The sequence below is a fragment of the Pantherophis guttatus genome, chromosome 1 (genome assembly GCF_059756535.1).
Source record: "Pantherophis guttatus breed Tessera chromosome 1, ASM5975653v1, whole genome shotgun sequence".
NCBI classification, from domain to species: domain Eukaryota; kingdom Metazoa; phylum Chordata; class Lepidosauria; order Squamata; family Colubridae; genus Pantherophis; species Pantherophis guttatus.
The window spans coordinates 173,189,718-173,211,040 of record NC_142063.1 but is presented as its reverse complement, the minus strand read 5'-3'; the positions used below and the strand labels follow the sequence as shown (position 1 = coordinate 173,211,040).

General features: G+C 39.5%; 1 protein-coding gene across 9 annotated transcripts in view; it reads right to left on the bottom strand.

The window, feature by feature from the left end:
• PIKFYVE (phosphoinositide kinase, FYVE-type zinc finger containing) overlaps positions 1-21,323 on the bottom strand; it is a 91,279-nt gene that overhangs the window by 7,041 nt on the left and 62,915 nt on the right. For all 9 annotated transcript variants that reach the window (XM_034431858.2, XM_087882149.1, XM_034431897.3 and 6 more), the window contains 17 exons: positions 21,000-21,171; positions 19,082-19,260; positions 18,718-18,831; positions 17,975-18,083; positions 17,431-17,585; positions 16,932-17,022; positions 14,778-14,838; positions 14,321-14,476; positions 13,076-13,196; positions 11,613-11,708; positions 6,195-6,278; positions 5,818-5,909; positions 3,952-4,116; positions 2,824-2,883; positions 998-1,174; positions 696-799; positions 277-405 (listed from right to left, as the gene is read on the bottom strand). In XM_034431858.2, coding sequence (XP_034287749.2) covers positions 277-405; positions 696-799; positions 998-1,174; positions 2,824-2,883; positions 3,952-4,116; positions 5,818-5,909; positions 6,195-6,278; positions 11,613-11,708; positions 13,076-13,196; positions 14,321-14,476; positions 14,778-14,838; positions 16,932-17,022; positions 17,431-17,585; positions 17,975-18,083; positions 18,718-18,831; positions 19,082-19,260; positions 21,000-21,171 — 2,065 coding nt within the window. The remainder of the gene's footprint in view (positions 1-276; positions 406-695; positions 800-997; positions 1,175-2,823; positions 2,884-3,951; positions 4,117-5,817; positions 5,910-6,194; positions 6,279-11,612; positions 11,709-13,075; positions 13,197-14,320; positions 14,477-14,777; positions 14,839-16,931; positions 17,023-17,430; positions 17,586-17,974; positions 18,084-18,717; positions 18,832-19,081; positions 19,261-20,999; positions 21,172-21,323) is intronic.

Sequence of the window (21,323 nt, the reverse complement as noted above, 5' to 3'; positions counted from 1 at the left end):
CAGTGGATAAATAACTTTAATAAAACTTTTAATACACTATATCAACGTAGGGCATGTCAGAACTTCCCACTAAAGCAATTAAAGTGGAACAGGACTCCCCAGTGGAGATCCAGATCCAGAGCAAAACATAGCCAGTATTCTCAATATTGCAATATTCTCAAATATAACAAGTTGCTATTGAAAGCAATAGTCTTATTAAATCTTTCAGTGGGAAAAGACACAGCAACCAAGAAGAAAGACAACACTTCCCATTTCTGTAACACAACACTTATTCACCTGAGCCATTTTTCTGCCATAGAAGAGGTTTTCCATGACTAGCAGATCAAGCTTCTTTTCTGTGTTGTTCTGAGAGTTTTTATAGCCTATTCGATAAACCCCAAGAATCTTGGCCAAAGCTGTGGGTTTCTGAAACAAAGTGTTAATGTATTCATCAGTTGCTCAAGGTTCTACTTCCCAATGCAAATGTTTATCTAGATTTAGTAAAACAGAATACAACACAAATTTAAAAAAATACAAAGAACTACACAAAGTCACCAATGTCTTCCTTCAAAAGGCATTTTCAGTTGATATCATTCAAAGGTAAATCAGTAAATAAGTAAATAAGCTATGTTTCTTTCTGTCCCGGACTGCAGTTTAATCCTGATGCTTCATTCTTGGTTTTAAAGGCAAGGGATAAATTATTCCACAAATCTTACCTTTTGTTGAACTGCATTAGTAATGTATGTGAAGTAATGTGGGGCAAAGTCGAGAAAGGACTGGACTTCCAGGCGAGGCATTTGTTTCAAGATGAATCGGTCATCTAAAGAAGAAAATATGTTGATATGTTGCATAGTTACAAAGACATAATTATGCAATTCCTCCAAACATCATCAGTGAAAACGGTATCACAGAAGGTTTTCTCTAGCTACTGAGATAGCTAGAGTCGTAGATCACAGAGTTGTTCGCATACCATAACAAGGAAGTGCCCATGTCTATGAGGTATTGAGAAGTTAGCTACCTTCAGTCACATAAAAAGCAGCTCCTGATTTCCCTCCTCTTGCCTGCCAAGGCAGTGAGTGAGAGAGAGAATGGATAAAATCTTCTTCACTACTTCCAAGAATCACTTCACGCATTTTATGGAACTCCCCTGCATAGTAAATCCTGCAGTAAAACTTGGCATTGGCATCAGAGAATTCTGCAAAAACACACAAAATCAATATTTTATTTTTTAATTAATTAAATAAAGGCCAGGGAACAACTCATTAGCGGTAGGAAGAAAGCAGGGGTGAAATGCTCCTGGTTCGGACCGGCTCAGGCGAGTAGTAGCGATGGCGGCGGGCAGTTCAGAGAACTGGTAACAAAAATCCCTGCCCCCGCCCCCCATGCCCAGCTGAGCTGCGTGATCATTTTTTTTTTAAAATTTGATTTATATGCCACCCTTCTCCGGAGACTCAGGGCGGCTTACAATGCGTTAAGCAATAGCCTTCATACTTTTGTATATTTATACAAAGTCAGCTTATTGCCCCCACAAACTGGGTCCTCAATTTACCTACCTTAGAAAGGATGGAAGGCTGAGTCAACCTTGAGCCTGGCGGGATTCGATCTTACTTTAATTGCAGACAGCTGGTCTTAAATTACAGAGCTCTGTCTGTTGAGCTATCCAGGCTCCTTATCCAGGTTTTTTAAAAACCCTCTGACGATCAGGCAACTCAGCTGGGATCGTCAGAGCCTTTTGAAAGCATTTTTTTACATGGTTTTACATGCAAAAAATGGTTTTAAAAGTAAAAAAAAAAATGGCCACGCCCACGGTCACATTACCCCCCCCCACCAAGCCACGCCCACAGAACTGGTAGTAACAAATTTTAGATTTCACCACTGGAAGAAAGGTGAGAAACTATGTCAAGTGGATCTGGTTGGGCCTGCAGAATGTGGGGACTTTGTGCTGTGATGGCTGACTGTGGTACATGGTTGAGGTGTCACCGGTAGAGCAGGATCTGAAGAGTGGCCTAGTGTGTGTGGGATGGGGGGTGAGGGTGGCAATTGGCTGAGACTTCTGAAGGTCCCATGCCTATATTTTAGCCTCAATGCCTCTGCTGCTGAGGAGTGCCATTGTGTAAGGTAACTAACAGGGGGTTGAAATGCCCCTATGGTCGTAAGTGTAGATGGACTGACAAGCATCCAAATATCCAGATCACAGGAGTACTGCAATGGCCATAATTTCTGGGACCAGTCATAAGTACCATTTATTCAGCACCACTGTCATTTCAAAAGGTTGCTGAATGAATGGTTGTTAACCAAGGACTATCTATGATATCTTCTGAAATGGCTGTAAAATTAATTTTATGAGATTGCTTTTTAGTGGCTCATGCAAGTATGCATATGATAGGTCTTCAAATACTATTCTGAGTTTTGATGATGATGCAACTTGTTAATTGTTATCTTGTTAGTATACTAGTACCTACAGACTTCTGTTCCACATTGTCTAATATAATGTGTTAAATGCATTTTAAATCACATATGTACTACATTTCATGAGAATGGAGAGAGTTATATCAGGAAAGGAGAATCTGAATATTGGAATACTGAATTCAACAGCAAAGCCTGAGCAAACACCTCAGTATTCTGCCTCCTTGTGGCAATAAGAACAAGCAGTGACATAATGAACTAGACATCTTACAGAAAAATGACCTGCTCTGCACAAAAATATACATATGCTCCATCTCAATTTCAAGGGTCTGCCGAATTCACCTTGATATCACATGATCAAGACCACAGTGCGAACCTATAGTTACTGTATAATTTACAAAGGACTTTGTAGTATGTGTTGTTTTGTTATCTACTTACGAAGTTCAACATGTGGATTTCCAAGCTGCTTCTTTTGTGCATCACTTCCCTCTATTTCATCTGGAAAAAATATGAACAAGAAAAATAGACTAAATATGCAATCTTTTAGGGCCATTTTTCTGAACCTGATGTCTTGACTTGGTTTGTAATTCTGGAAATTTAGTTTAACACATCTAAAAGTCAGCAATTTGGAGAAAGATACTTTACATTCTCAGAAAAATGATCCCAGATTTCCTTACTCCTGAACAGTGCTTTATCTAGTCTGACAGATAGATAACTATTTCTGAACTATTACATTTTTCAGGAGTTGCTAGGTTGGCTAATATTAACAACATGAAGGAAACTGGATCAGTGCTACAACCTGTCATTCATAAATTCTATCTTCCCCCAATCCCAAAACACATTTATTAAGCACAGTAATTAATAAATAAAACACAGCACCCCAGCAAATTATAATGATTTTGTAGGCCTTCTGCCATTAAATGAAACAAACAAAAAAAAAAATTCTAGAATTTAAAATTATTCTCATTTTATGTGAATTAATCTGTCTAATTTTTCAACTCTACCATTTTGTGTTTTAAAAGAATGAAATATGAGTCAAATCATGACATTTCTGATTCAAATGATATACTTTTTGCCCACATAAATTCAGTCATTCTGAACATTTGCAAATCATGGAAAGTAGTTTTTAAAGGGACTAGAACTGAAGAGCTTTTAAAAACAACTTCAATTTCCCTTTCTTTCTCATTTGGGTCTGACACAGCTTCACTAGATATCTTCTGCCAGCTTGCTAAGAGCAATTTTTCTTCTCCCTCCTTGTTTTTAGTGAGAAACAATGCAAATCAATAATTAAGACTGAAATGGACAGGAAAAAACCAGAAAGGCGATCCAAAATGAAAAAGATTGTCACTTGTTTTGAAAAAGATCTGAAGCTTTTGATTTTGGATGTCAATGTGTGGTCATGTTTATTCCAACCATGTATTCTCTACCCCCACCCCCACCACCCCCATTAAGTTTTGCTACTATTAATATCATTTTTCAGAAGATGGAAACTTTTGTGCATTTCATTAATCCAGGAATACTGGGTAGGGGAGAGGAAAGCAAGAATGAAGTTTTTACATTTTGTACCTTGGTTTTCTGCTCCTTGGTTTTCTGCCCCCTCTTTTCCTGTCTGCCCCACCTGGTAGTAGGCACTGTCAGCTCCACGCAAGGTCTCCTTTTTCTGAGAAGACAGATCTGGGCTTTTCCCTCCTGTGCCACGGAAGAAGGACAGAACTCCATATGGCTTCTTTGCTAAAGACAGGAACACAAGAAACATTTGGTGGGGGCTCATTCATCATCTACTCTGTCATCAAGCCAAGTGATTCCAACCTAATTATCAGTTGCTCCATGTCATTTCATAGCAGCTTGGAGAAATTCTATTGAAGTGTTAGGCAAGAGCACTATTTTTTAAAAGTTCAGGATAAAATTTTACCAAACACCGGTGACAAACAGACCATCTATTATCTCAGGTTAATAAACAACACGTAACCTCTGATTTAATCACAAAATATCTAATTATCTTGGTTTCCATCTTATTTGAATCAAGAAGCTATCCTTCTGCTAGGTGAGAAGCCTGGCTTGTTCCTCATACAGTGCAGATTAAATGATCAGATATGGCTCAAATGCATTCATTCAAAACTGTTTTTAAAAATGAGAAACAAAAAGGTAGCATACATATATTGTTCACACTTTGACTCATTAAATTGCATTAGGACTGCACAGATCTTTATCACCATTGAGCAGGTAGATCCTGCCTTTGAACTCGACCACTTAAATTTACATAATTGATTTGCTACTGTAAACGAAGAAATACTCTCCATTTAGGGGGAAATTCTCCCTAATGCAGCCTTCTCCCAGATAGGCAGAAGTATGAAAAGCAAATCCTATAAAGGAAAGAAGAAAACGCCAACTCTGATTTTGCTTGCCGAAATGGCAACAAAAGAGTGATACCCTTTGAATACTTATAGGCAATCATTGAAAAGAAGGGTAATATTGGATCAAAGGGCTTCATATACAGCAGAAATTGACTGATAGTAAGAACAGTTTGACAACAGAATTATTTATGTGGAAGGGTGGTGAGGTCCCTTGTTGCAGGACTGGAAAACTATCTGTTTGAGTTAGTCGATTGCTGTTCCTTACTAATGAGATACAAATTCTGACAATTCCTATGAATTGTCAGAATTTAATACATTAAAATTCTTTCTATACATTATTGTCTAATATACATATGTGGGAAGTTATAGGAAGTCAGATTCCAAATGAACATCAGGAAAATGTCCTAATAGTAAAAGTTTGAGATATGAAACCAATTATCAAGAAACATGTTTGATTCCCTTGACTAGACAGGTTCAAGGGGAGGACAGGATAGGGGAGTATCTGCAGGGAATTCTTTAATTTTGATTCCTGAACTGAGCCAGTAGAGAACAGTTTTTCTAATAAGGCATTAAAATACTAGCAGCATATCTTTAAAAGCAAAAGTGGATTAATCATAGCAGGGGACAATATCATGCCAACCTTGACTGATATAAAAAACCTAAGCAAAACCGGATCTGATTAATACTTATATAGAAGATCATCAGACAAGCAAGAGTGTAGATTAGACCGGGAAGTTGGAAAGCCTCCTAAAAGAAGGCAACAGCAAAGGTATTTTTGCAAACAAAAAAAAAAGATGCTAAGTTCAATTCAAAGGCTTCATTTCTATGCATTCAAATGCAGTTTTAGCACAAACTTTGAGATTAATGAATTAATGAATTAATAGACCTCATTGATTTTATTAAATGAGCTTATTAAATTTATTGAAACAATATTTCCATTAAATTTGTTGTGGGGTTAGAACAAAACATTAGATAAATCTGAGCAACAATATACTGAAGTTTTCAGGATCTGATTTTCAAGTCCTACAGTAAGATAGATAAAAGGATATGAACATCCACAAAATCTTAAATTTCTTACGCTGTTCAGCTTCAGTTGTTTGGCTTGCCTGCCCCACACTAGTTTCAGGTAGTCGGACTGGGCTGTTGGTCTTCACTCTGCTCTCAGCCACACTGGAAATCAAAAATAGTTTTTTGGCTACAATTGCAGTGCTGCAAAATTCCCATTCCCTCCCCACTCCTGAGGGACGAATATTGCAAATCTCCATTCCCACCCCACTCTAGGGCCAGCCAGAGGTGGTATTTGCTGGTTCTCCAAACTACCCAAAATTTCTGCTACTGGTTCTCCGAACTGCTCAAAATTTCTGCTACTGGTTCTCCAGAACCTGTCAGAACCTGCTGGATTTCACCCCTGCCCTAATTGAATGTACAACTAAAAGAGAGAAATTAGTTTGTCACCTGTTTGACAGAAATCCTTCTTCAATACTGCTCTTCAAAGATAATTTTGATAATTCATCTAAGGCATTTTTGTATTCCTTGCAACTGAAAATAAACAAATAGAGGTTTTATTCAAATGGTTCGATTCTATAGTTTAAACTATGAGTGGGCACCATGCAAACAGATAGTTAAAGTATTATTGAGAAGATAAACTTGTTTCTTGGTTGTACTACTTTGGACTTCAAGAGGTAATTCTCATGTACTCCTGCATGTTTTTGTAATGCAAATACTCAAGCAATTATTTCTGCTTACCTGTGTCTTCCCTGCTCTGGATAGACTGAAGGAGGATGATAGAAAGGACATCAAGTTGATCAATTGGGGTGGGAGAAGAATGGGTACTCTAGCCTTCCCAATGACTTTACAGCAGTGATGACAAAGTGTTCTGCCCCAGCTACGGATCCCAAAGAATGTAGCACACACAAACTCCGAACAAAACTCAGTTTACTTCAAAACACAGTCTTTTGCAAATGCAGGCTGTTAATAAAACGTTCTTAACAACCTGCCAGAAATTCCACAGATAAGATAGAGTCTTACTAGAGTTGGCAGAAAGCTCAGAAGCCAGGTTTGCAGAGAAAATTCAAACTCAGTGATCAGCGGTAATGAACGAACAAACGCACGTTGTTTCCTGCAGCTTTTTACAAGCTGTGTGCAAACTTAAATAGGCTAAGGGAGTGGCCAATTAGCCCCAAGCCTTACTCTCGAGGAGACCTCCTCCTGAGTAACCACTCCTGCCTTTTGGCAGCTTTGCGTGCTCGTGCATTGAGAAGAGGCTCCTCCACTTCATCCTCTTCACTTAAAGGAGTCTCTGGAGGTTCTAAAGGCCCTGGCTGAATCCCTGCCTCTGGCACCACATCTTCTTCAGCCTCCTCGCTGTCCGACTCAAGCGCCGGCTGCACAGGCTACTGGCGCGACACCACACCAGCCTCCTCGTCGGGATCAGCAACAATCCACGCAGGCCACTGGCGGGCCACAACACAAAGCTACCTGTCTGATCATTTCAAAAGATCTAGAGCATGGGTGTCAAACTCGATCATGTCACGTGACGTATTGCAATGTTTTTTGCCTTTGCGGAGCCGGGGTGGGTCAGATGCCCGTGATGCATCTGACCCACGGGCCACCAGTTTGACACCCCTGATCTACAGGATGGTGCAAAAGCAGCTTGCCTTTAGTAGAATACAGCAGAATTCAAGGGGCTGTAACTCCGGCCCTCAATGCTCGTCTCACATCCCGGGTTGTTCAGATCCTCAGGCCCTGGGCCTTCGGTTGATGTTGTGCAATGCCAGGTCTGTGGTAAATAAAGCCCCCCTCATTTGTGATCTGATTCAGGAGGGGGGTGCGGACCTGGTAGGGATTACGGAGACCTGGTTGGGCCAGGAGGGGGGGGTCCCCTCGTTGAGATGTGCCTTCCAGGTTTCGATGCATTCCATCAGCCGAGGTCCCAGGGGAGGGGTGGGGAGGTGGCGGTTCTAGTAAAGGAAGGTCTCGCCCCAAGGGAGGCCACTGTACCTCAGATAGCCGGATGTGAGTCCCTCCTTGTGAAGTGGGGACAAGGGAGGCAGATGGGCTTGCTGATTACGTACCTGGCTCCCTGCCACGTGTCGGCGGCCCTGCCCGAGCTCCTCAACGTGATTGCCGAGGTGGCGGTGGAGACCCCCAGGCTTATGGTCATGGGGGACTTTAATCTGCCGTCTGTCGGCGAAGCGTCTGAGGCGGCTCGGGAGTTCATGGCTTCCATGACGGCCATGGACCTGACCCAATTAATTGGACCCACGCACACAGGAGGACACACTCTGGATCTGATTTTTGTCTCTGGGCAGTGGAAGAATGATCTCGAGATAGGGGAGATAGTGATTAAGCCCTTGTCATGGTCGGATCATTCCCTTCTTAGGCTTGACTTTCTAACCGCCACACCCCGCCGCAGGGAGGCGGAACAGACCAGATGGTTCCGCCCCAGGCGCCTGATGGATCCTGATAGGTTCCAGACGGAGCTTGGGCCATTTCCTAAGACTCTGACTCATGGCTCGGCTGAGGATCTGGTGGCCGCCTGGGATAGGGCGGCCGCTGATGCTTTGGACCGAGTCGTGCCTGTGCGGCCTCTGACCTGTCGTCGAGTCTACCTGGCTCCTTGGTTCTCCGAGGAGCTGAGGGGGATGAAGCGCCAGAAAAGACGCCTAGAGAGCAGTTGGAGATCTAGTCGCTCCGAATCCGACCGAACACTGGTAAAATCTCATATTAAGACTTACCTAGTGGCGATAAAAGCGGCAAAATGTAACTATTTTTCCGCTCTTATCGCATCGGCAGATAATCGCCCGTTCCCTCCTTCATCTGGGAGCGCGGGAGGATCCCTTGCAGGGTCGTGCCGAGGATTATGTCCAGTATCTGCACGATAAAATCACTCAGATTCGGGAAGGCTTGGTCTCTGATTGGGTAGGTACAGACGGGATGATGGGTGTCGGTCTTGAGACTGCCATTTGGGAGGAGTTCGACCCTGTTGCTCCCGAGGACATGGACAGGATACTGGGGCGGCTGAACGCGACCACATGTTTATTGGACCCGTGTCCCTCCTGGTTGGTGCTGGCCTCCCGGGAGGTTACGCGAGGCTGGCTCCAGGGTATTATCAATGCTTCTTTGAGCGAGGGTGTCTTGCCATCCGCCTTGAAAGAGGCGGTGGTGAGGCCCCTCCTCAAGAAGCCTGCTCTGGATCCGGCTGTTTTGGCTAACTATCGTCCGGTCTCCAACCTTCCCTTCTTGGCGAAGGTTGTTGAGAGTGTGGTGGCGCAACAGCTTCATGGGTACCTGGATGAAGCTGTCTATCTGGATCCGCTCCAGTCCGGCTTCAGGCCTGGGCAAGCACGGAAACGGCATTGGTCGCGTTGGTGGATGATCTCTGGAGGGCTCGGGATAGGGGTTGTTCCTCTGTCCTGGTCCTGTTAGATCTCTCAGCGGCTTTTGATACCATCGACCATGGTATCCTGCTGCACCGGTTGGAGGGGTTGGGAGTGGGGGGCACTGTTTTGCGGTGGTTCTCCTCCTATCTCTCTGACCGGTCACAGTCGGTGTTGGCAGGGGGGCAGAGGTCGACCCCGAGGCGCCTTGTTTGTGGGGTGCCTCAGGGGTCGGTCCTCTCGCCCCTTCTGTTCAACATTTATGTGAAGCCGCTGGGTGAGATCATCCGTGGCTTTGGGGTGGAGTTCCATCAGTACGCTGATGATACGCAGCTGTACATCTCCACCCCAGGCCATCCCAACGATGCCCTTGAAGTGATGTCCCAGTGCCTGGAGGCCGTGCGGATCTGGATGGGGAGTAACAGGCTCCGACTCAACCCTTCCAAGACCGAGTGGCTGTGGCTTCCGGCGTCCCGATATAGCCAGCTGGTGCCATCGCTGGCTATTGGGGGCGAGTTATTGGCTCCCACGGATAGGGCTCGCAACTTGGGCGTCCTCCTGGATGCACGGCTGTCTTTAGAAGAGCATATGACGGCCGTGGCCAGGGGGGCTTTTTATCAGGTCCGCCTGATTCGCCAGTTGCGTCCCTTTCTGGATCGGGATTCCTTACGCACAGTCACTCAGGCACTCGTCACTTCCCGCCTGGACTACTGCAATACTCTCTACATGGGGCTCCCCTTGAGGAGTACCCGGAGGTTCCAACTGGTGCAGAATGCGGCCGGGCGGGGGATTATGGGAGCGAGGGGTCGCTCCCATGTGACACCTCTCCTGCGTGAGCTGCATTGGCTTCCACTGGTCTTCCGGGTGCGCTTCAAGGTGTTGGTTACCACCTTTAAAGCGCTCCATGGCATAGGACCTGGGTATTTGCGGGACCGCCTTCTGCCGCCGATAGCCTCCCACCGACCAGTATGCTCCCACAGAGAGGGACTCCTCAGGGTGCCGTCGGCCAGGCAATGTCGGCTAGCGACCCCCAGGGAGAGGGCCTTCTCTGTGGCAGCTCCTGCCCTCTGGAACGATTTGCCCCCGGAGATAAGAAGGATATCGGATCTCCGGGTCTTTCGCCGTGCCCTGAAAACTCTTCTTTTCCAGCAAGCAGGGCTGGCGTGAACCCCGCCTCCTTTTTTAGTTTTTAATGGTTTTTAATTGTTTAGTTTTAATCTGTTAATGGGTTTTAATTCGCATTGTTTTAATTCGGGCCAAAATATATAATTCTTTTAATTAATTTTAAATTTTGTATTGTTATGTATTTTAGTTTTGGCTGTGCACTGCCCTGAGTTCACTAGGAGAAGGGCGGTATATAAATTGAATAAATAATAATAATAATAATAATAACTAAGCCTGAGTTCCTAATAGTAGAAAACTGCCTCTGTGACAGCTTCAGAAAAAATGCTTAATTTGCAAAGTCCTCAGGATATACTATATTTGGGTATACTAGATTGTAACATCAGTCTGATGTGCAGATGAGACCAGAACTTTTTGCCCTGCCTACTTTCATGTAGATAAAGATGACTTGCATGATGGAGGTGAAGCATTGTGAAGAACATGTATTCACATAACCTCTGGCTGAAGTAGGAGGTGATCAGCTTTAGTGAAAAAAATAAAAAAACACAAAATAAACCAGAAATGGCTTATGAAAACTTTAGATGGTACATGATATGAAGATGTATGTGATCAATATGAAATGTTCAAATCCACCTATTTCTAAAAGAACACCTGAAGCCCAATTTAAATATGTTTTAAAAACTGCAGACACACAAGAGTCTTTCTGTGGAGAAATGGTTGCCATATTTCTCCTAGTATAATAATTAAGAGAGGGTTAACAAAAAGTCAAGCCAATTCAAGGCATGGAGTTTATTAAGAGATGTGCAAGAATAAATTCTCCATTTTCCAATTTTATCAGCCTTTTAACGGGTGAAATTTTATTTAAGGAAATGATATTAATTTAATCTGGCAGCTATACTTTGCAGCCCTTAAACTGACCCACCAGAAGGATATAGGTAATTTTGGGTACTAAGAAAGTTAGTAGGGCTCATGTTATAAAGCACTGAAATATAATAACATATTTGTTTGTTTGCTTATTCCCTGTTCTTCATATAAACTGTAACAAAGTCAGATATAAATGAAATAAAATGTTTAATTGCAACATACAAGATTTGAATGCTCCCCCTCCCCAGTCAAAAATACATAGGTGGAGTCTAGATGAGTGCGCTTGGTAAAGCTTTAAAAAGAGGTCGGACAGGGTAGAAGCAGCAGTCAATTAAACAAGATGGATCAAATGATTTAGCACTGTGCTTTAAAGACTCAAAAGCAAGCAAAGAATTTGTTTTTCTGAATGTGGAAAAAGAAATGTATCGGGCTTCTACTCTCACAATCCCCAACAGGGAACCACTAGGCTGAAAAAGATTTCTAGAATCAAAGCAGGAAACCAACATACCTAAGAGCAAAGGCGATGATGGAGCTTGGTTCCTTTTCACAGACAGCAATAGGAACCCGTTCGTGCTCATACATTAAGTAGTGCTTGTCGGGTTCACTACATTAAGGATACAAAAATTACAACATGTTATTTGTTTACGACAAGCAGGTCTGTATCACACATTTCTCGGATGCAAGAAAACTTTGAATTTAAAATAATTTCTACCCCTCAAAACAGAAAATTAAGCAGAAGTACCTAATTGGCCTCTTTCACTATATTCTTAAAAGTAAACTATTGGGGGAAGGAGAAAGAAATAGAGCTCCTTCCAGGTGAATACAGCAATAAAGGAAATTGGGGTAGTCTTTATGACTTTTATTGTTTTATCCAAGTATAAAATATAAAGGAAAATAAAAATAGGAAATTAGGGGAAGGAAAAAGAGAGGAGGGGAAGAAAATATGAGATACAAGGGGGGGGGAAGCATTGACTTCCCTACTCTTTTTAGCACAGTACAGGATAACAACATTATAGCATCAACTTTTTACTTTTACACATTAGTATATATACAGTACTAGCCATTTCTATAACAACAAATCTATCTAATCGGCAAAACCAAAGTCAAAGTTTCATTTTTTTTCATCAAAAACACAAATCCAGAAGTGATTTCCCCCCCCAAAAAAAATTAAATATATTCTCCTCTCCCAATAAAGCAATCAATTTAGCCATTTATGCTTTTTCTTCCTTGCTGTGGAAATAATATATATTTCTGTTTGCACTTAATAATCTTTATAAACTTATCACCATTTATAATAACAAAATTCATTGTATTCTTTCAGATTCTTTAATCTGAAAGGGAAAAATACTTTTTCCCATCCATTTTAAAACACTAAACTTTTCTTTAAAAACATTTCTAAGATCAAAAAGTTCTAATACATCTTTTGTTAAAATTAGCATACATACTTTAAAGTTCACTTTCAGTCAGACCAATAAAATTCCAAGTAACTCCAATTAACACATGAAATAACTTTTAATTTAGCTATGACATTAGCTGAAATTTTGGATAAAGATGAAATTGTTGTTCTTTATTTTTATAATTCCTGATGCTAATGTTTCACTGAAAGGACAATTCCAAATTAGCATAATAATCCAAAGAAGAAAATCTCTCTCTCTCTCTCTCCCCCCCCCCTCTCACACACACACACACAAATGCAAGTAACAAATCCCAAGCTCTTCTTCTTAAACTAATATTAAGGTCCCTGTGAGGCTAATAAATAATTAACAGAAGACAAAGATTAAAGTTATCTCATTCTACATTAACTATTACTCCACAGAAAATATATGACACCTAGTACATCAATGGATTAAATATTACTGTCTTTTCACCTGACAATAGGCATTGTAACCAAGGAGAAATATGAATAAAACAAGCATCCAAAAAACCCCATTGTACAGAAATTATTTTCCTTCCAAGCTGGATTTTACTTACAAAGGGGATGGAATTGGATTGTAGCTATTTCCAGGTAACAGATTTGCTAGAATAGCCTTCATGGTGGATTTTTCTTTCACCTGACTATCCATAGAGCCCAGCAAATGCCCATCAAACACATCTGGAATAAAAAAGGAAGGTACAACTTTTAATATTGCTGGAGCTCCAAGATTTCTTTTAAAATGCTCATTCTTGGGGTGCTACAGAGATAATTTGTTGTCTCAAATTGATAATTTCAATAATTTTGAAATATACTGCTGCTTCTGGAAAATGGTCAATAAGGCTATGAACTTTCATCAATCTAGAATCCAATAATAACAACAACATATGAATGTTAAGTTCTGAAATAAGGTTCATTGATCAGCCCCTTTATAGTTCTGAGAAAAACAAGGTCAGAGTTATAGAATATGACATTGCAAAAGGACAGTCTGTGAAATCTGTCTATATATATATATATATATATTCAGAACCCTACAATTGTTAACAAATTCTGTAATGGGCAACACAACTTGAAGATACCAGTTGGGGAATTCAGCTCCATCTGGTCTAATCAGAAATGTCTATCCCAAATGAAAAGGTAATGAAAGCTAGCCTAGTGTAGTAATTAAGAAGCTGGGCTAGAAACCAGAAGGCCAAGAGTTCTCATCCTCCTTTAAGCCCAAAAACTAGATGGGTGAATTTGGACCAGTCATTGTCTCTCAGCCCAATCACAGAACAGTGGTGGTAGTTGTCATAGGAAAAATAAAAGACAGGATCATTAAGTGCACTGCATGGGGGCAAAGTTCTGAAGAGTTCTTGGTTTCTTCATATTCTCTTCATTTTAATTATAAATTCAATACTGATAGATAATTCAAAAAGAAACCTTTTGCCTTAATAGTGCATGATCCTCACTGTATTATCATTACAGTGTTCAGGGCTCATATCAACTGTACTTCTGAAAGCAACCCTATAATTTGAGTCTGTATTTCGATACTCTTTAGCGCAAATGAAGGGATTAAGACCAGGAAAGAGAAATTTCCCAAGGTTATCTAGTAAATTCAACAGAAAAAAATAATGTGTTTTTTTTTTGAGCCAAACCACCTTATATGTATTTTGAACAATAAACAAACATGGAATTTCTTATAATGTCATTCTAGCCAGATAGTTTTGAAAGTAGCAAGTATAATAAGATTTAAACTAAACCAGACATCCAAGACAGCCTAGACCTTCACAGAAGGAGTGAAGAGAGAAAGACTCTGCTGATACCTTCTGAGCTGCCAGCTGCATCTGGATCAGAGAGAACATTGGCAAAGGTGGACCCTCCTGTCAACTGGTCGGATACAACCTCTGGAGGAGTAGGAAGCTGGAGTAGAGAAGAATTGGTGGAACTCTGGCTGGACAGAGTAGTCAAGAAACGATCTTCTGTAGAGGAAATATACAGACATTGGACCATTCTTAGAATGCCTTCGAAATAAGGTATGTGTGCTTCAAACAACCACCAAAAAGATTTTAGTGCAGATTGAAAAAAGTTAACTGGATACTAGGACAAGCACTCTTTAGCATTTATACTCTATGAAAACCAGGTCAGATGGGTTTTTTTCTTAATTTTCCAAATATTTCAACATAAATATTAATATTATATTTTCTTAAACTGCACGTTCTATATAGAAAATGGAAACGCTGCAAACATACAATGACACATCTTCTTAAATATGCAGCATACCTTTCTCCCCATTCTGAAGAGCTGGAGAAACATTGCGAGGAGATGCATCCATTGAACTGATCTGTAGAACAAAGAGTTATTTCTTTCATATTGAGAATTCTTCTTCCAAATCAACACCATTTTGCTAAAAAAATAAACCACTCCTTCTCAATGCACACAAACATGAAAACATGTAATCTCCTGAAAGAGAGAAATGGACAAAACTTTTCTTCTTGGTGTTTCTCTAGAACAAGTGAAGTACCCCTCATTTTAAGAAATATAATTGGATATTCATCTCCATTCAATGAAAAAGTACAACAGTTGTCAGAGAAACCGTGGCACTGTAATACTGTGACCTATAATGAGATCTGTAGTTCATCTAAGTCCTGTTAATAAATATTTTGCTTAAATGAACAATCTATACAATAAATATACTGTGTCATACCTTTACTGAACACATTTAACACAACCATTCTTTAAAAAAAATGTAGAGCTTAAAATTAAATAATTGATTATAATTCCTTTAGCAACAGTGACTTCATACATTTCCTACACTGGTTGATCAATTCTGCATATCAACCTGGCAATATTTTGGCCCATTCTTTTTTACAAAACTGATTCAAATAAATTACATTTTTGAATTGTTATGCATGCCTATGCTTCAGATCACGCTGCAATATTTCACTTGGGTTAAGAAGAAGGCTCTTGATTCTAGTATTTCAAAACAGAAACTTTCTTTTGCTTCAGCTATTCTATTGCAGATACATTTGAAGATAGCATAATTATTACACTGGATGAGATATGTCTGTTTAAACATCAACAGATGCTTGATGGGACAGGTGCTATAACAATAACCTGTAGAATTTCGTAGTAGAGTCTAGAATTCATTATTATTTCAATAAGCCAAGCTTTCGATCCTAAGGCTACAAAGCAATCCCAAACCAAGAAATGCCACTTAGTGCTTAATAGTCTGTAATTTTTTATCAGAATACAACATCTTACTTTTCCCAAATAAAATTTGCCAAAAAAATCCATTTTCATATTATCTATCCAGAGAACACTGTTCCAATAGCATCTTGATGAACATGGATATCAGACAATGCAAGAAGGGCCTACAAATCATTCACCATTATGTTAGATATTTTGCAATCTCCTGGAGTGTAGAATGCCTTGCCCTTGTGATGAATGACTGTTCTTAGAATCAATGAAGTTTCATTTTCTTCATTTGTAACCTGATTGTGCACTGATGGAGGTCAAAGACTTTGGCAATGGTTTTGTAGTCCTTTTCAGACTCATGTCTACAAAAATCTCTTTTGATCATTCAACATATCTACGTTACAAAGAGCAAACCCTGACTGTGGAAACCATCTTTTTTAATAGCGAAAGCCCTCTAAATAGAGAGAGCAGATGTGATTGTTATTTCACCAATTAGAATATTTTACTTAACTTATTGCCTTCATTGCCCTAAGGTTTCCACATTTGTTTTCAAATAAACATAGGAAGTTTTGGCTTAGTACATTAATGAAGATACAAAAACTACATTGTTTTATATTATTTATATTGTTTTAACAACAATTTCTATTAATAAGACTGAGATGATCATACCATAGATCAGTATTGTAGAATTACAAATAGTTCTAAAGCATTCTCAAATTTTTTCTTACCCATGTAGCTTTCTGCAGCAGAAATCCAAAGTCACGCAACCACCATGTATTCTCTGCTGCAGTTTGGCAATTTGTAAAAAGCATTGCAGGTGTTTCACAATTTCCTCCTGAATGTAGGAGCAGTTCAACAGAACTTAACTTTATTCTAGATTTATTATGCTAATGTGTGCACTTAGAAGCAGGTGCTTTCTGAACTAGCAATACAGGGATACTGTTTCAGGCACTACAATAATGTAAGCAAATGCCAATATTTAAATGAATAGTATTTTATTTGCAAAGAGAAAATGGTATTTGTACTGCTTACTTCTACTTACAGATGCATTTTAAATATATAATTAAATATAATAAGTGATTCTTAACTTTCAGGCCAAAATTTATATATATTTTTAAATGTTTTAATATTTGTATTCTATGTTTTTTATCTTGGCTGTATACCACCCTGAGTCCTCAGGGAGAAGGGCAGTATATAAATTGGAAATTAAATATAATCACAATTATCAAAATCCATTACCTTATTCTCTTCACCTTGCCTTAATCTCCCAGGACTCGGTGGCACTGAGGGGCGCTTCCTCCCTTTTTCTTGTTGGAAGAGATCTTGCAGCCTATAACAGATTTCATATTATCATATGATATTCTGATATATCTAATGCCAAAAAAATCATATTACCAAGGAACCAATTTTCCCTGAGATATGTAAACCATTTAGAAAACAAACCTTATGAAGGCAAACAAGCCTTTTATCTGGAGTTCATTCAAGTCATATTTATTAGATTGTTAATTGAAAACCACACTGAACTGACAATATAGTCCTTCTTTTATATTCTGCAGTCAATGCAGCCTATTCAGAATGTGCCAAATGTCTGACAAATTCATACTTTATTACCCTATCAGTATCTATTTTTAATGAAGAAATCCAATGATGATTCATAACCAAGTATCTGGAAAAAGAATACCCAGTAGAAAAAAAACAATCCTTAATTTTCCACTTGAGGAAGCACTCCTTTTCTTACCTGTTATTCCATGCTTGTAACATCTCACAGAGACTTTGCTTTTTGGCTATTAAAGATTCAGAAATTGAATGCAGCTGCTGAGGAGTGTCAAGTGAAGAAGAAAGCATCCTTGCTTGGATTTTCTCTATCCAGTTTCTAAATTCCACTTCCTCCATCTATCAAAGGGAAAAAAAAAAAAAAAAACAAGCCCACACTGACTTTTCTCAGATGGAGGTTGCTATTCCTATCCTGCATTATCTTCCAGGGGGCTTCCAAGCATCAATCAAATATTAATAGCTTATTACTTTAAAGGTACCTATTTCTGCAGAATCCTGAATAGAAACAAGTGTCATGTTTTCAGCAGCATGGTAACAACTGATGACTTTTACTTACATACTGCATTTTCAACTCAGTACACTACTTTCCAATTACTGAAAACTGGATTGATGTTGGATTCCGAATAATTATCACCTTAGGGGCATAGCTGCTTTCTTTAGCTTTATGTATCCTATACCTTCTGTAATGAACAAGAATTTAATTCCTATAAACATGTAGTGCATTATACCTCCTTTTGGGCAAAGAGATCTTCCATCTTTTCCTCCCTTGTTTTGCTAAATGTGTCTGTTTTCAAAGAAGTGAGGCGCTCATCAACAGCAATGTACACCTGAGATATCCTGCAACAACAATAGGCATACTCTGAATCCAAACTCAAAATCATTCAGAAGTTGCATTCTTGCAAGCTCTCCTTAAGAATTTTATACAATATACTGCAAATTGCAGTTTTTCAGAGAAACTAACCTAATTGTCTATATTAGGCCGAGAAACACTTAACAAATATAATTTTCATATTATGTATTTGTTCAACAAATGTTCAGAGGAAACACATACAGTAGCTTAAATCATAAAATAAACAAGAATACAAAAGATAAGGTCCAAAAAATTATTACTGTTTGCTAACACTTTCAACTGATTTGAATGTATATGTTAATCAGTATTATTTAAAAATTCCACATTATAACTTGTTCAGGGAAAAGAGAGTTCTTCCATTTCTATCCAGAAGCACAATACAACTAGCAAAATATTAGGAAAACTCTATAGAAAACACTCTGAATTTCAAGGAAAAAATACAATATTATATTTTAGTTTTGAGACCGTGGGGTGATCATCATGCTTTATCCATTGTCTGCTACATATAGCATTAAGTGCACAATACAGTTAGTTGCTATCCTTCAACATTGGGGCAATGAAGGAACCATAACACAAACTTCAAATGGGACATACTGGGCTGGGGTGGGGATGTAAACCTACTTCTGTGAAAAGTCTTTCAGATCTTGAAGCATGGTAATCTTCAGTGGTAGTTGACGTTTGATGTAGATCTTAGGATGAGGGACACATACCTCCAGTAACCGTATAGCAGAATAACTAGGAAGAGAAGAAAACACAACATTGAGATGTAAGGCCTGCAAACATCATGCCATGTGAACGGTAAATAAATTTTAATATTAGTGAGAGAACTGACCACACTTAATTCAGCATGCTTTTAAGGTGCTAGAAATGTCTACATAAACAAAGTTATTTAAAACCTGTAAAACATATAGTGATGATATTGGACAGAAGGTATCTAAAAAGATATGCTTTGTTTTTTTTAAAAAAGGTAATTGAGAGTTTTTACCTGAAAGATGCCACCATCTGATTGTAGGAAAAATACTGGTGATAGTCATGATGTATGGAGTGGCCACATGGTTCAGCATTGGCTCTTCGAGTGTATTGATAGCCATAAAAGCGGAGTTCAAGGTATTTGGCAAAGGACATAGACCATGAATCATTGGAAAGTGGAACCACAGGTGTTACCTAGAAGAGTTACTGTGATTTTATACCCAGGAAACTCCTGACTTGCCCCCAGATCCACTCAAACCAATTTGATTTTGCATTTCAGTAATTCTTGAATGTGACAAAGGCAAACAAGCATACATCTTATCTTAAATTATGCTGGCAGCTGTGAAGAAAACATTAGAAGTAGCCTATATTCAGATGGGGATGTTATTACATAGAAGTAAGAAATGGAACTATTGACTTAATCTGTCATATAGAGCCTTTTAAAAGGCAAATAACTTAAGCTATGGCAAGCTTTCTCATCCACTTGGTAACTCAACAGTCTTCTGCTCATAACAACCACATTTGTTATTCCCCAGAGAGCTCCATTGCATAAGGGCAACTTTTTCCAAACTGATGCCTTCCTGATAGGCTGGACTTTAAATGAGATTTGGAGCCCAAGCATGTCTGGAGAAGACTATATGGAGGATGTTGCTTTAGAGCATAAGGCTTGCATTGGAAAATTATTGGACTAAATTCAGTGGTGAAATCCAAATATTTTTACTACTGGTTCTGTGGGCATGGCTTGGTGGACATGGTGTGGTGTGGTTTGGTGGGCGTGGCTTGGTGGACGTGACAGAGAAAGGATACTGCAAAATCTCCATTCCCACCCCACTCCTGGGGTAAGGATATTGCAAACTGTCCATTCCCACCCCACTCTGGGGCCAGCCAGAGTAGTTCTCTGAACCACTCAAAATTTCCGCTACCAGTTCTCCGAACTGCTCAAAATTTCTGCTACGAGTTCTCCAGAACCTGTCAGAACCTGCTGGATTTCACCCCTGACTAAATCTCTCCATTATTTCACTGCTTATTCCTAGATGGGCTATTCTCCCTCCATCTTGGTCCTTCCCTGCCTGTAATCTGGAAATAATAATTGTTGATAAGAAAGACAAAAAGTCTAGATAGTGGACATTGTAGTACCTGGAGACAGCAGAACAGAAGAAAAAGAACTGGAGAAAATCACAAAATACAAAGACCTGCAATAGAAGTAGAATGGCTATGGCAAAAGAAAGCAAAGATAGTACTAATAGTAATAGTAGTCTTGGGTACAATCCCAAAACAAATTGAAGCACCACTGGAACACCATTAGCATTGACAAACTCATCATCAATCAATTGCAAAAGGCAGCTTTACTTGGAACACCTTATATCCTGCAATGATACCTTTAACACCATCAAAGGACATCTGCCTATCCCAGGTCCTTGGAAAGGACTCGATAGGTGGATAAAAATGCCCCACCCAGTCTAAATATCTAGCTGATTGTGCAACCAACAATAACAATAATGTCTGCTTTAAGAACTAGGTGACATAATATCTTTGCATTCAATGAGGTCACTGTAGGAAAACAAAGCACTACTGTTATTATACTCAGATTTCCTAACTTCATTTTATTTTTGAACGGATTTTTTAAAATGAAATTTTATGAAACTAAATGCCCTTCAACATTACTCATAAAATGCAAAAAAGCAGGAGGGCTGAGGTTTTGTTTGATTTTAAAAGAGCACATTCAATATATTATGAATAAACCCAGATGCAAATCTAGAAATACCTTTTAGAGAAGAATTAATGCCCTAAAAGTGGCATTATTGTGCATTCAAAATGAATTTTCCTCTCTCCACTATCCTCAATTTTGCGCCTCTTCTTGTAAATTTGCCAGCATTTGAATCCCAACATGAACTACCTGACTCTAGAAAATGGCAACTGGGATCTCCTCTTACCTGCTTGCATAGTCTACACCAGGAGTAAGTGAGAATTGTATGCTGATAACCGGGCACTGGAGAGTCCAATTCTTTCAATATGATCTGTACGCAGCCTTGTCCATGGACAAAGCGACGGATGTGGTGCACCATTGGTGTTTCACAGAACATATTTGGGCACTGGTAGGAGGGCCTTCAAGCAATAAAGAATAATTGTGAAAAGTTTAGTTCTTTTGGTCTGAAGTTCTATAGCAATGGTTCTTAAACCATCACATCCTTCATTCACTCATCAGTTCATTCATCACCTGCTCACAATCTCCATTAGCATGTCCTCCTGTTCATTGC